General features: G+C 43.6%; 1 protein-coding gene across 2 annotated transcripts in view; it reads left to right on the top strand.

The window, feature by feature from the left end:
• The window catches only part of LOC149287146 (calcium-binding protein 8-like), a 136585-nt gene that overhangs the window by 27052 nt on the left and 97311 nt on the right, over positions 1-12222 (top strand). The window contains exons 1-2 of one of the 2 annotated variants that reach the window (XM_089493423.1): positions 930-1002; positions 3704-3912. In XM_089493423.1, the coding sequence (XP_089349549.1) occupies positions 3779-3912 (134 nt within the window). In that variant the 5' untranslated portion in view covers positions 930-1002; positions 3704-3778. Of the gene's footprint in view, positions 1-929; positions 1003-3703; positions 3913-12222 lie in introns of those variants that run through there. The other variant, XM_089493424.1, reaches the window with a different exon arrangement.

Raw genomic sequence — 12222 nt, 5'->3', positions numbered from 1 at the left:
GTTTAAAGACCTCTAAGGAAGGAGACTCCACTACACTTCGAGGGAGTTTGTTCCACTGTCGAACAGCCCTTATTCTCAGGATGTTCCTCCTAATGTTGAGCTGGAATCTCTTTTCCTGGAGCTTGCATCCATTGCTCTGGGTCCTAGTCTCTGGAGCAGCAGAAAACAAGCTTGCTCCCTCCTCAATATGACATCCCTTCAAGTATTTAAACATTGCTACCATATCACCTCTTAACCTTCTCTTCTCCAGGCGAAACATCCCCAGCTCCCTGAGTCGTTCCTCATAGGGCATGGTTCCAGACCCTTCACCATTTTAGTCACCCTCCTTTGGACACATGGCTCCAGTTTCTCCACATCCCTTTTAAGTTGTGGTGCCCAGAACTGGACACAATGTTTTGTCTCAATTTGATCAAAGTACTTATGCATTAGCTGACACTTCTACAAAGACCTCCTTTAACCAAACAAGCATTTTGACTATTAGGTTTGTCTGGACAGGTTAGAAAGTCTGTTTCGGTTACATTTCTGCTAGTAGGTCAGTTAATCTAGGTCTGGCAAGTTAGCAAGATTTTTTTCCCTAGCTACTAAAAGAGTAGAACCTTCTAATTAATTGATGCTGAAAGAATGCAGTGCCAAATAAATGCTGAATGGGCTGTCAGTTAGTTTTTCTGAGTAACCAGTCCAGTTTATGAACCTTTTCATGTGACAGGCTTGTGGGGTGGGGTAGAGAGAGAACCGGTCCTTAAACAAGGAAGGCATTGTAGTACTCCGTGCTTATTTCCCCCCTTTACAATGTGAAAAGACAATAGAGTTTTTAAAGCTCTAGTTCTCTGGGCTGACTATACCAGGCTCAGGCCGGTGAACGAGCTCGGATTTAGCATCTCTGATAGTTACCGTATGTGGATATTATTGGAAAGAAACAAAGTGGTTTTGTCGAGGTGATTTATGTGAGCGAAAAGAGACCTAACTTCTTTTTCCTCTATTTGCGACAACAGGATTTGAAAGGTACATGTATGTCCGTAATATTGCCTTCTCTTAATAATATATATAAGTTTCCTTTATTCACTTTCACACTCTTTTTAAACGCTGGAGAGGGGAGAGTCTCTGTAATATAATGTTTTGACTTATGGGAGCTTTGCTCGTAGTTACTACATACTAAGAGTCCAAAAGCTGCACCAAAGCTGTGCTCTAGTCCTTAGGACCAGAGACGTAGCTAGGATTTTAGGAAGGGGGGGTCCAGACTAAGTGCCACCATTATAATGGGACTTGGGTGTGGCGTCGCAGCAGCACGCACCATTCATTTTTCTAATGGAAGGGGGGGTCCGGACCCCAAGAACCCCCCCCCCCTTGGCTACGTCCCTGTATAGGACTGGATCGTGGCTTTGGCATGGCTTTCGGACTCTTAGTACGCATGCATCATTTAAACAGCATACCTCCAAAGTGATCCAAAGCAGTTTTATTTTGGCCTGTCTGTATGGGGCCATAGTTGTTCAAAAAGGTGTGTGTTTTCTACAGCTGTTATTAAAGACTATGGGGAAATAGACCATCATGCTCCAATAACGTTCATCTACCATCTTGAATAGTCACATTTCAGGGTCTGGGATGGAAGGCTCTGGCTGAGTCCAGAAGCAAACGGATTAAATCCAGGGCAAGCAAGAACCAAGTTCCAAAAATAACAGTTTAGAAAGAAGCGAAAATGAAGATCATGCTCCAGGACCAGAGCTTGACAAAGCCTGGCAGACTGAGCAGGGACGTAGCCAGGATTTTAGGAAGGGGGGGTCCAGACTAAGTGCCACCATTATAATGGGGCTTGGGCGCGGTGGCGCAGCAGCATGCACCATTCATTTTTCTAATGGAAGGGGGAGTCCGGACCCCAAGAACCCCCCCCCCCTTGGCTACCTCCCTGAATTGAGCAGTCCACAAGGTAAAAGGGCTCATGATATAGCTTGAAAAGCAGGCTGCAAGTCTGGAGAAGTGACTCTTTTGGCAAGGGATTCTTGCGACTGTACTTCAAAAGAAAGTCACTTTGGTTGAAATATGGAAGGAAGTAAAATGCTGAAACTGATTAGTGGAAGCTCCAGGGAAAGCCCATCTGTCCGCAATGTCACACTTCATTTGGGGCTATGTGCTATTAATTTGCCTACTAAGGAGATATCACTAATTGCTAGACCTCTTATTTGTATATGACTGTGTTAAAAATGGAGAGGAATGGGGACCTTGTGGATGTTCCTTGATGCTCTCATCATCCTCTCCTTTACCCTGAACTTCTCCACTGTTCCTTTCTTAAACTCGTTGCCTCTTCCATTCTTCTTCAGCTTGAGATAATAGTTACTGTTCACTGTTCAATGCTACCTAGCTACTATTATTTAGTGGTAAGGGAGAGATCAGGGACGTAGCTAGGATTTTAGGAAGGGTGGTCCAGACTAAGTGCCACCATTATAATGGGTCTTGGGGGCGGCGGCGCAGCAGCACACACCATTCATTTTTCTAATGGAAGAGGGGGTCCGGACCCCAAGACCCCCCCCCCCCCCGGCTATGTCTCTGGAGGGATAGTACAGCGGGCCTTTGGTATGCGCTAAGGTTTGGTTCCAGGACTTCTGGTGGATACCAAAATCCATGGATGCTCAAGTTCCATTAAATACAATGGCAAACTAAAATAGTGTCCCTTATATAAAATGGCAAAAGCAAGTTTTGCTTTTTGGAATTTATATATTTTTGGCATGTTTTCAAACCATGGATAGTTAAATTCGTGGATAAATAATCAGCGGATATGGAGGGCTGACTGTAATTTAGCAAATATGTATTGGTGGAAGGAGGGGGTTTGGTCTATTGCCAATGAGTTCATAAAGGCTTGCTCATTCCAATAGCCTTGATGTGTTTTCCTTCCATAGCAGTTCAATGGCAGGATACAGCATTTGGGGCCTTTCTGTCCCCTAAAAAATATGCAGCCTTCTTTTTCCTTCTTTTCTTTCCCTGTCAAAGTAGTTGATGAGAAACTAGGTATGCGCCATGTCTCATAGGACATTATATTAAGCAGGTTACATTTGTCCGTCCGCATTTTTGACTTTGACTTTTGCGGATTTGATTAGTCATGGATTTTATTAGTATTTTCTCTTAAGGGATACCTAGGTCCACCAATGCAACCCTATGGTCAACTTTAACCAAAAGCCACACTGAAGGACCTAGAGATTCATAAAGAGAACACTCCAAGCATATGCAGAGTGCCACTGCAAGCCTCCGAGTTCCCAATGTTTCCCCAGTTTCAGATTGCCACGGTGAGGCCTGAGAAACATAGCGGTCCCTGTGTTACCCCAGAGCCAAACGTCAGTGACATCTGCAGTTCTGATGAAACAACAACCTGTGAGACCTCTCCCGATGTTCCATTTATGAGCCAATCAAATGTCATTCAAATGGTAGCTAATGATTGTTATGCGCAAATAGCTGGGGCTATCTCTATAATTGTGAACTATTTGTCTACTGATTAATATTCTTCAGTAGTATCAAGTTTTTATTAATCTCCAAACATCTGCTGCACAGTTGCAGTGATTCACTGTTATCCTTACATAAGAGGCTTTTTTTTGGGGGGGGGAGGGTTAAACAGGGGGTTTAGAAGAAGAGCAGTGTGAATAATGGAGCTTGGCTTATATTAAATATATTATATACTGATGCAACCTGTGCTCTTAACGTTCTGTCCAACTCTTTGCAGAATCACACTGCTGCCTTTGATGTCCCTGTGAAAGGCTTGCACTTCTCCCAGGAACAGCCATCTCTCTTCTGCTCAATGGGGCTGACTGCACAACATGGAGAAGGTCAGCCCAAACCAGAGGAAGACCAAAGGGCAGAGTCTCCCACAGTCAAGGAGAAGATCTCAGAAGAATCTTTACTGAGAAACGGGCCACTGGAATATTCTAGCTGGCAAGTATCATGTCTCCCCTTTCCGTTTTTCCCTGACGCCATTCAGCAAAATGTTGTAAATGGTAATGAAACAAAGCCCGCAAGTCCCTGGTATTAGAGAACTAGAGCTCCCAATCCCTATTTGACATTTATGGAGAAGTCCAAAGGCACCAAGTTACATAGACATACAGCTCTGTACACAAGCATTGACTAGCATGAATTTTTATTTTACTTGCATAACACAGTATGCAGTGCCTTCCACTGACAAGGTGGAGGTTGAGGGCTGAGAAAGTGGTACAGTCCTGCTGATCATGGTTAACCTGGACCTGGTTTAACATAACTATGGGCCCGAATAGGCAGGCCAAAATAAAACTGCTTCGGATCACTTTGGAGGTGTGCTGTTTAAATGACAGACGCATCTTAAGAGACCAGAAGCTGCACCAAAGCTGTGCTCCAGTCCTTAGGCTCATGTCTAGTTTCTGATCTACTAAGACCCCACATCTTTTTCATATTTTCAAGCCTGTTGTCATCCCTCTTGTGTCTGTGCAGGGACGTAGCCAAGGGGGGGGGGTTTCTTGGGGTCCGGACCCCCCCCTTCCATTAGAAAAATGAATGGTGTGTGCTGCTGCGCCGCTGCACCCAAGCCCCATTATAATGGTGGCACTTAGTCTGGAACCCCCGCCTCTTCCTAACATCCTAGCTACGTCCCTGGTCTGTGCATTTTATTTGTCTTGCCTACATACAGTACAAGATGCAAGAATGGCAAACCCTTTTTAAAACTAGCTGTCCACTTCATAGGGGAAAAAACTCCAAGAGCTTGCACTGGAAATAAAAATAGGACCTAATATGGGAGGTGGAGAGCAGAAATGAGCATGCATGTTCTGTGCTGTCGATGCTTCTTTCTGCAAAATCTTAAGATGGCGGGTGCTGATCATGTCCACTCATGATTAGTACCAGTCCTGAAGGCTATAGAGATTCTGACCTGCCTTCCATGGTGGGTTTTCAGCATGGCATGCTCAGTCCTGAAAGCCACGGACCTTCCAAGAAAGAGCTCCGGGAGGCAGTATAGTTTCAGTTAAATGTGGCGCATGGAAGAGGAGGTTAAATTTTGTTATTCTGAGTGTCTGGATGGAAAGCTGTGGGTGTATGTGAGAGAGAGACAGAAAGAGAGAGAAGGAGAGTGGGTTCAGGGACGTAGCCAAGGGGGGGTTCTTAGAGTCCGGACCCCCCCCTTCCATTAGAAAAATGAATGGTGCGTGCTGCTGCATCGCCGCGCCCAAGCCCCATTATAATGGTGGCACTTAGTCTGGACTCCCCCCTTCCTAAAATCCTGGCTACGTCCCTGGTGGGTTATCTAACTATTGCCACTGCCATCACACTCAGTAGGTAGCCTATCTAGGGCTAATAGAGATTACAGTACAAAGTATCCAGAAGACACCAAGGCAGAGAAAGATGATACTCTCTAAACTATGGATGGGCAACTGCCAGGGGCATTGATTTTGCCTGAAACCTCAAAGAGCTGCACTCCTCCTCATTGCCTTGTTGTCACCCACCGGATTTTTACTTCACAAAATTGGCACCAAAGGGTACTACTCCCCACACATCTGCTTGTTAACCACCTCCAGGAATACAAGTTATTACTCGGTTGTTTTGCAGTCAACAACATCATTAACATGGCACCTCCCATCCCATTATCATTATTAATAATATTATAACCATGCAAAGTTGCTAAGCAGCTATGGCAGGAAATCTGCCTCGGATCCAAATGTGCTATGCTAGCTTAGTGTCAGCAAAACAACAGAGTAATAACTTGTATTCCAATATACCAGTTGGTAACCTATCAAGCTGATTTCTCCTCGAAAATGCACACAGAGCATAATGTCCTTCTGGCAGCCTCTTGGAAGCAAAATTATTGTTTGAGCTTTGAATCAAATGACATCTCTCTTTCGAACATCACGATTTGGGGAAGCGCGCATGTGTGTGTGTTCACATTTCAGGCAGGCATTTCTTCCCAGTGAATGAGAGTGGTAGTGGTGGCGTGTATGTGTGTGTGTGTGTGTGTGGGTAAGGAGTGAGATTATTTATGTGATTGGGATGTTGTCTAGGGTTTTTGCTTTTTTAAAAGCAAACTTCTTTTAACACTTATGTTACAAATATGATACAGTACAGTGCCAAATAGCCAGACAGTGTACTAGAATGTCCCTATTACTGATGCTAGGAGATGCCTGCTGGGGGAAGCCACTCTCCTCTGATGCTCCATACTACATCATCACCCTAGTCTCTGTTTCAAAACATGCAAAATTTGTGTTATAACTTTAACAAATGTTATAATCAGTAGCCTAGGAGAAGCAGTAAGTGCATTGTGTATCCCAAGCCCCAAACCTTTTGGTAACATTTTGAGCCCAGAAGTAACTCTATCCACATGGGACCTACATAGCTTGAAGGTTTCTAAAGTGTGCAGGGGATCTACATGGATGGAAGGTAGGTTCCTGCTGCAGAGTTGTTAACTGCTCTTGAATACACTTCAACCCATGGCGACCCTGTGGATGAGACATCTCCAAGGCCCACTATCCCCAACCTTTCTGCTCAGATTCTGCAGGCCCAGGTCCATGTCTTCCCCCATCAAGTCTAGCCATCTGGCATATGGTCTTCATCCCTACCTAATGCTTTCCATTTTTCACCTGCCCCACTCTGTCTCTTCGGCATTAACAAAAGCTTCCATCAAACTCACAGCTTGTTCCAAATTCCTGGGCTTATGGCATTTGACCCAACTCTGAGCTTTAGGAGGTAAAGCTAATACATACTGTTCCACCATCACCAAGTTGGTTGCTTCCTGGGTGGACCTTACTGCAGGTTTAAGCCAGGGACGTAGCCAGGATTTTAGGAAGGGAGGGGTCCAGACTAAGTGCCACCATTATAATGGGCCTTGGGTGCAGCAGCATAGCAGCACACATCATTCATTTTTCTAATGGAAGGGGGGGGGGTGTCCAGACCCCAAGAACCCCCCCCCCCGCTATGTCCCTGATTTCCATGTTAATCTGTGTATTATCCTGTTATTGAACATGCTGCCTTTGAATGTGGTGGAGAACTCCAAAGGAGTTCTTTGAAGGTCTTTAAACAGAAGTGTGCTCTGTGATCCTGCATTGCTGGGGCTGGAATAGATGTCCTTTGCAGTGCCTTCTAATTCTTCTGTTTCTTCCTTTCTATTCCACCTCATATATGAATCAGACATAGATATCGACTCCTTGAATAGGAGTCATTCTGGCAGGTCATTCCAAATTTTTGGAGCAGCAGTTGAAAAGGCCCTCTGGGAAGGTGCAACCAACCTGGTCTTCTTTGGCTGCAATATAGTCTTCCCAGAGGACCTGAATGTGAGGGAAGTATTATATGGGAGGAGGCATTCCCACAAGTAGGCTGCACCCATAGAAACTTGGGGACCTCAATTTTGGTTCCATCTTATAAGTCCGATGTCATCTCTTCTAATCTGAATACAGATTCATGGACACCTTTAAAATGCATGTCTTTGGTTCATGCGAGGTTAACATAGTCTTCTGAGGCAGCAGGAAACTGGCATAAGAAGACATTTTTGTTTGGTTCCGTCTGAGCTGGGTAATTTCTGAATTACATGCCAAAATGTGGCAAATCAATTCATACACAATCACACTTTTCTTTGGATAGTTGTTTTGTTTTATGACCGTACCATTCTTTTCTCTGAGAGAAACTGTACTCATTATTGCTTTCCTATTTTGTTTTGAGGGTTGATTGTTTGCTGCCTGATTTGACCCCGAAAGCATTTCAAGTACGTATCCCTTTTCTTTTCCATCACTTGTACGTATAGCTACCAATCATGATTTGTCCCCGCTGGGAAATTTTTATATTCCTAATATTAAATCCTTTAGCTCTTTTAATGCTTGGCCCAGCCATGTGGCACCTCTGGGATGTGTGTGAAATACATGTTTAGTGGCACCAAGACGCAATCAACACTGGGTTTCCCTTGAACAGCCTTTGTCACCTTCGCTGGATTCACAATGTAATGACAAGGTTTGTGGGTGCCTAGGAGAGCAAACATTCCCCATACTATACACATTATGTGAGTTTCTTAAAATACTCTTCCTTCCTCATTGACTTACTAGTGTTAGGAATCATAGGCCTGTTACAGACTGCCAAAATAAAGCTGCTTTGGGTCTCTTTGGAGGTATGCTGTTTAAATGAAGCATGCATCCGAAGAATCTGGAAGCTGCACCAAAGCTGCACTCCAGTGCTTAGGAATGGAGTGTGGCTTTGGTGCAATCTCTGGACTCTTAGGACCCATGCATCATTTAAATAGCATACCTCCAAAGAGACCCGAAGCAGGTTTATTTTGGTGGTCTGTAACAGGCCATAGAGCCTTCCAGATGTCATCAAACTGCAATTCCAGCATTCCCTACCACTTGCTATACTGATTAGGACCGAGGTCATAAACATCTGCGGGTCAACATGATTCTATGGATTAAAACATATTTGTGTGCATTTTTTAAATTGGGGAGGCAAGATGCGTTCTGGGTTACAAGTCTTCGCATCTGTAAATGGATCATTGCGGTGACAATCTTGAAACTATATATATTCCATCCCTACTCCAAGCACATGTTAGTGTAGAAATGTGATTTTAGCAGTAGGACTAATTTCGTAGACCTTTCTATCAAATCAATTCTGAGTTGTCCACCAGCAGAATATAATGCCAACGGTTGTCTCTGCAGCAAGTATTATTCTGAGCTGCCTTTCATCTTGGAAGTACCAGCGCTTGGAAATAATTAGTTCATTAACCCGGTAAATTGTTAAGTCTTTAGATATTTCTACACCTGGCTTAGCTCACTAGATTTCTTCCAAAGGTTAGAATGCATTAAAATAGATTGCTTTCCCTCCGGCAGATGCAGGAAGACAGGAAGGCCTAAAGATGTGGATTAGGACTGGTGAAAATGCATGACATGGCTCTGTTGCTAAGCTGCAGGACTCAGCAAAAGCAACTGAAGAATGGGAAAAGGAGGGGAAAATGACTTGTTTGCTTAGCTTTCAAGCAACCATGGCCCTTACAGAATGGCAGGCCATTTTGGACTTGCAAGCTGGTGTTTCCTCTCGCACTGGTCCTTGTGTCTTTGAGCTCCTCTTTCCAATTGAATAGATTGTGATCCGGCCACATGAGATTCGGAGGAATTTGGGGGGGGGGGGTTGAGCCCCCTCCCAAAAAACTCCATAAACTTAACTGAAAAAAGGATTTGTAGTTTTTATCAGCGTACCTGTAAGAATGGACATTATGCAACATAAGGTGGAAAGCTAAGGTGGAATGGACATTATGCAACATTGGTCTGCTTCGCATCGTTGCACATTTTCAGCAGAGGGAGGGTGAGGAGATGCAAATGTGCCCAAGAAAGTGAAGACAGTTAGCAGTGATGTGAATGTGTGAATGTCCGTAGCAATTATCATAATACACTTATGTGTAGTCTAGCCCTTTGTGGAATCGTTCAGTGTGTTTATTAGTTTTCACAGTACTTAATAACTGGATAATTAAGTGGAATGTTTCCCTTAGCCTTCCACCTTCTGTAGAGGAGATATGCAGAGGGCAGGAAGAGTTTAAGAAAACGAATCTTTTGGCTCCAAACAAATAGCTTGAGCCTCATCAAACCCTTTAATTTTCCTCTTGGGTTTTCATTTTCTCTGATTTCTCCACCCTCCCCATTCTGATTTTCACCAATCCTTGTCTTCAGCGGATCACACACTTTGAGAAGTTTGGGTAGTTTTGCATCTTTGGAGCCAAAAAATACAGATAGATGAATTCCTATACTCCCATTATAGAATCATTGGCCTGTTACAGACTGCCAAAATAAAGCTGCTTGGGGTCTCTTTGGAGGTATGCTGTTTAAATGATGCACGCATCCTAAGAATCCGGAAGCTGCACCAAAGCTGCCCTCCAGTGCTTAGGAACGGAGTGTGGCTTTGGCGCGACCTCCGGACTCTTAGGACCCAGGCATCATTTAAACAGCATACCTCCAAAGAGACCCCAAGCAGCTTTATTTTGGCAGTCTGGAATAGGCCATTGAATCCTAGAGTTGGAAGAGACCACAAGGGCCATCCAGTCCAACCCCCTTCTTCTGCCATGCAGGAAATCCAAATCAAAGCATCCCCGACAGATGGCCATCCAGCTTCTGTTTAAAAACCTCTAAGGAAGGAGATGCCACTACATAGACTAATAAAATCAGAGAATGTGAAGAGACCACAAGGTCCATCCAGTCCAAACCCCTCCCATACACTTGTGCTCACAATCAAAGCACCCCAACAGATGGCCATCCAGCCTATGTTGAAAGGCCTCCAAAGAAGGAGACCCCACTAATGTCAAACAGCTCTTACTCTCAAGAATTTCAACCTAATGTCGAGCGGGAATTCTCTTTTCCTGTAGCTTGCATCCATTGTTCCTGGTCCTTTCCTCTGAAGCATCAGAAAACAAGCTCACTCCATCCTCAATATGACACTCCTTCAAGGATTTAAACAGGGCTATCCTCTCTGTGCATTTTAAAAGTAAGACTCGTTGAGTTAAATGAGCAAAACTCTGGGGCAGAGAGGATGTAGTAATTCAATTCAGCAGGGGGAAAAAATCTGTGCATGCTCAGAAGCACTGAAAACAGTTCTAACCAGCCACTTACTGCTGCATTACGAATCTAGTCTGTGGATAAACAACTTTACTTATTGGTTAAAATGACATACTAATCTTGGTGGATTGACTCAGCTAATTATGGCAGACAGCTATAAATCCTCTTGAGAAACAGCCATTCACAAGAAACTGAACCTTCTGGGACTCTCTAGTGATACTATTCTAAAGTTAGGATTAGATCAAGCAAAATCAGCGGTAAGGCAAAGGATTCTAGATATTGAAGGTCAAGCAGAAATCGCTGCTTTATCCACTCATATTTTGGCAAACAATCAAATGCCGGTTTCACATCCAGCTCCTTACTTATATTATGTTACTGGCCCCAAATTCAGAAGAGCTTTATCATTAGCTCGATGTTCTTCCAACAGCAGTATTGGAACGGAAATATGAATCCTGGTTATGTCTTGGAGATGCTGGAGTTATAGAAACCACAGCTCATGGACTTCTGTACTGTCAATTCTATAAGGACATTTGCCACCCCTCTTGTAACTAAATACCTTGGACACACTGATACCCTTTATCTATGATATCTGCTCGATGGTCAGGATCTAAACTGTTGTACTCAAGGTAGCACAATTCTGTTACATCATGTGTAAAATACGTTCCCGGACGGGTATTAACAGTTGATGATAGTTGGTGGAGATGATTCTGACTTTTATTTTAATAACTGTATTGCACTTATTATTTTACTATTTTTATTATTCTATTTTATACTGGTCTATGACCGAATAAAACAACAACAACAACTACGACTACTACTACTACTACTAGGATTTTAAATAATGTAGTAATGTTTTTAATTAAATAGTTTTTAATTATGTAGCAGAGGCAGTTGTGAATTAATATCCCAATTTCTAGCATTACTTTTTGACCTAATATTCCAGGCCCTCCAGTAGCAATTATCCTGGCAGTGCCAGCTGCAATGTTTGGGCACGATGCCCTAACTGGACTCCTCCCTAGAGTTTATCAGACAAGGGAAATTGGAAGTATAATTCAATGGCAATCTGAATGAAGTCATGGGGTTTAGCGTTATTGCATGATAGACTACCACACGCAATTTTGGGCAATGGGAAGTCAGTCCGAACGCAATCATGGAGTTTCACGTTATTGCATGAATGCAGTCATGGGGTTTAGCATTATTGCATGATAGACTACCACACGCAATTTTAGGGCAATGGGAAGTCAGTTCGAATGCAATCATGGAGTTTCACGTTATTGCATGAATGCAGTCATGGGGTTTAGCATTATTGCATGATAGACTACCACACGCAATTTTAGGGCAATGGGAAGTCAGTTCGAATGCAATCATGGAGTTTCACGTTATTGCATGAATGCAGTCATGGGGTTTAGCATTATTGCATGATAGACTACCACACGCAATTTTAGGGCAATGGGAAGTCAGTTCGAATGCAATTCGAATTCACGTAAATTCGCTGAACTAGCAAATTCATGCGAATGCGTTCTGGCCCCACTTTCTTTTCATTTGAAAGCAAAAGAAATTCCTTCCCGTGTGATAAACTCCCCTGTACATCGAGCAGCACTGCCCATTTGTTTTCCTTCTTCCTCTGGGCCAAATCTACACAACTGCCCAGAGGGAATGTACAAAGCAAATGCAGCATGATAACCCATCTCCTAGCTGTTCTCACAGCTCT

The sequence above is a fragment of the Sceloporus occidentalis genome, unplaced genomic scaffold (assembly GCF_023333645.1).
Source record: "Sceloporus occidentalis isolate IW3139 unplaced genomic scaffold, rSceOcc1.0.p SCAF_64, whole genome shotgun sequence".
In the NCBI taxonomy this organism is placed as follows: Eukaryota; Metazoa; Chordata; class Lepidosauria; order Squamata; family Phrynosomatidae; genus Sceloporus; species Sceloporus occidentalis.
The sequence above is the reverse complement of the archived record's forward strand: the minus strand, read 5'-3'. Positions and strand labels throughout refer to the sequence as shown.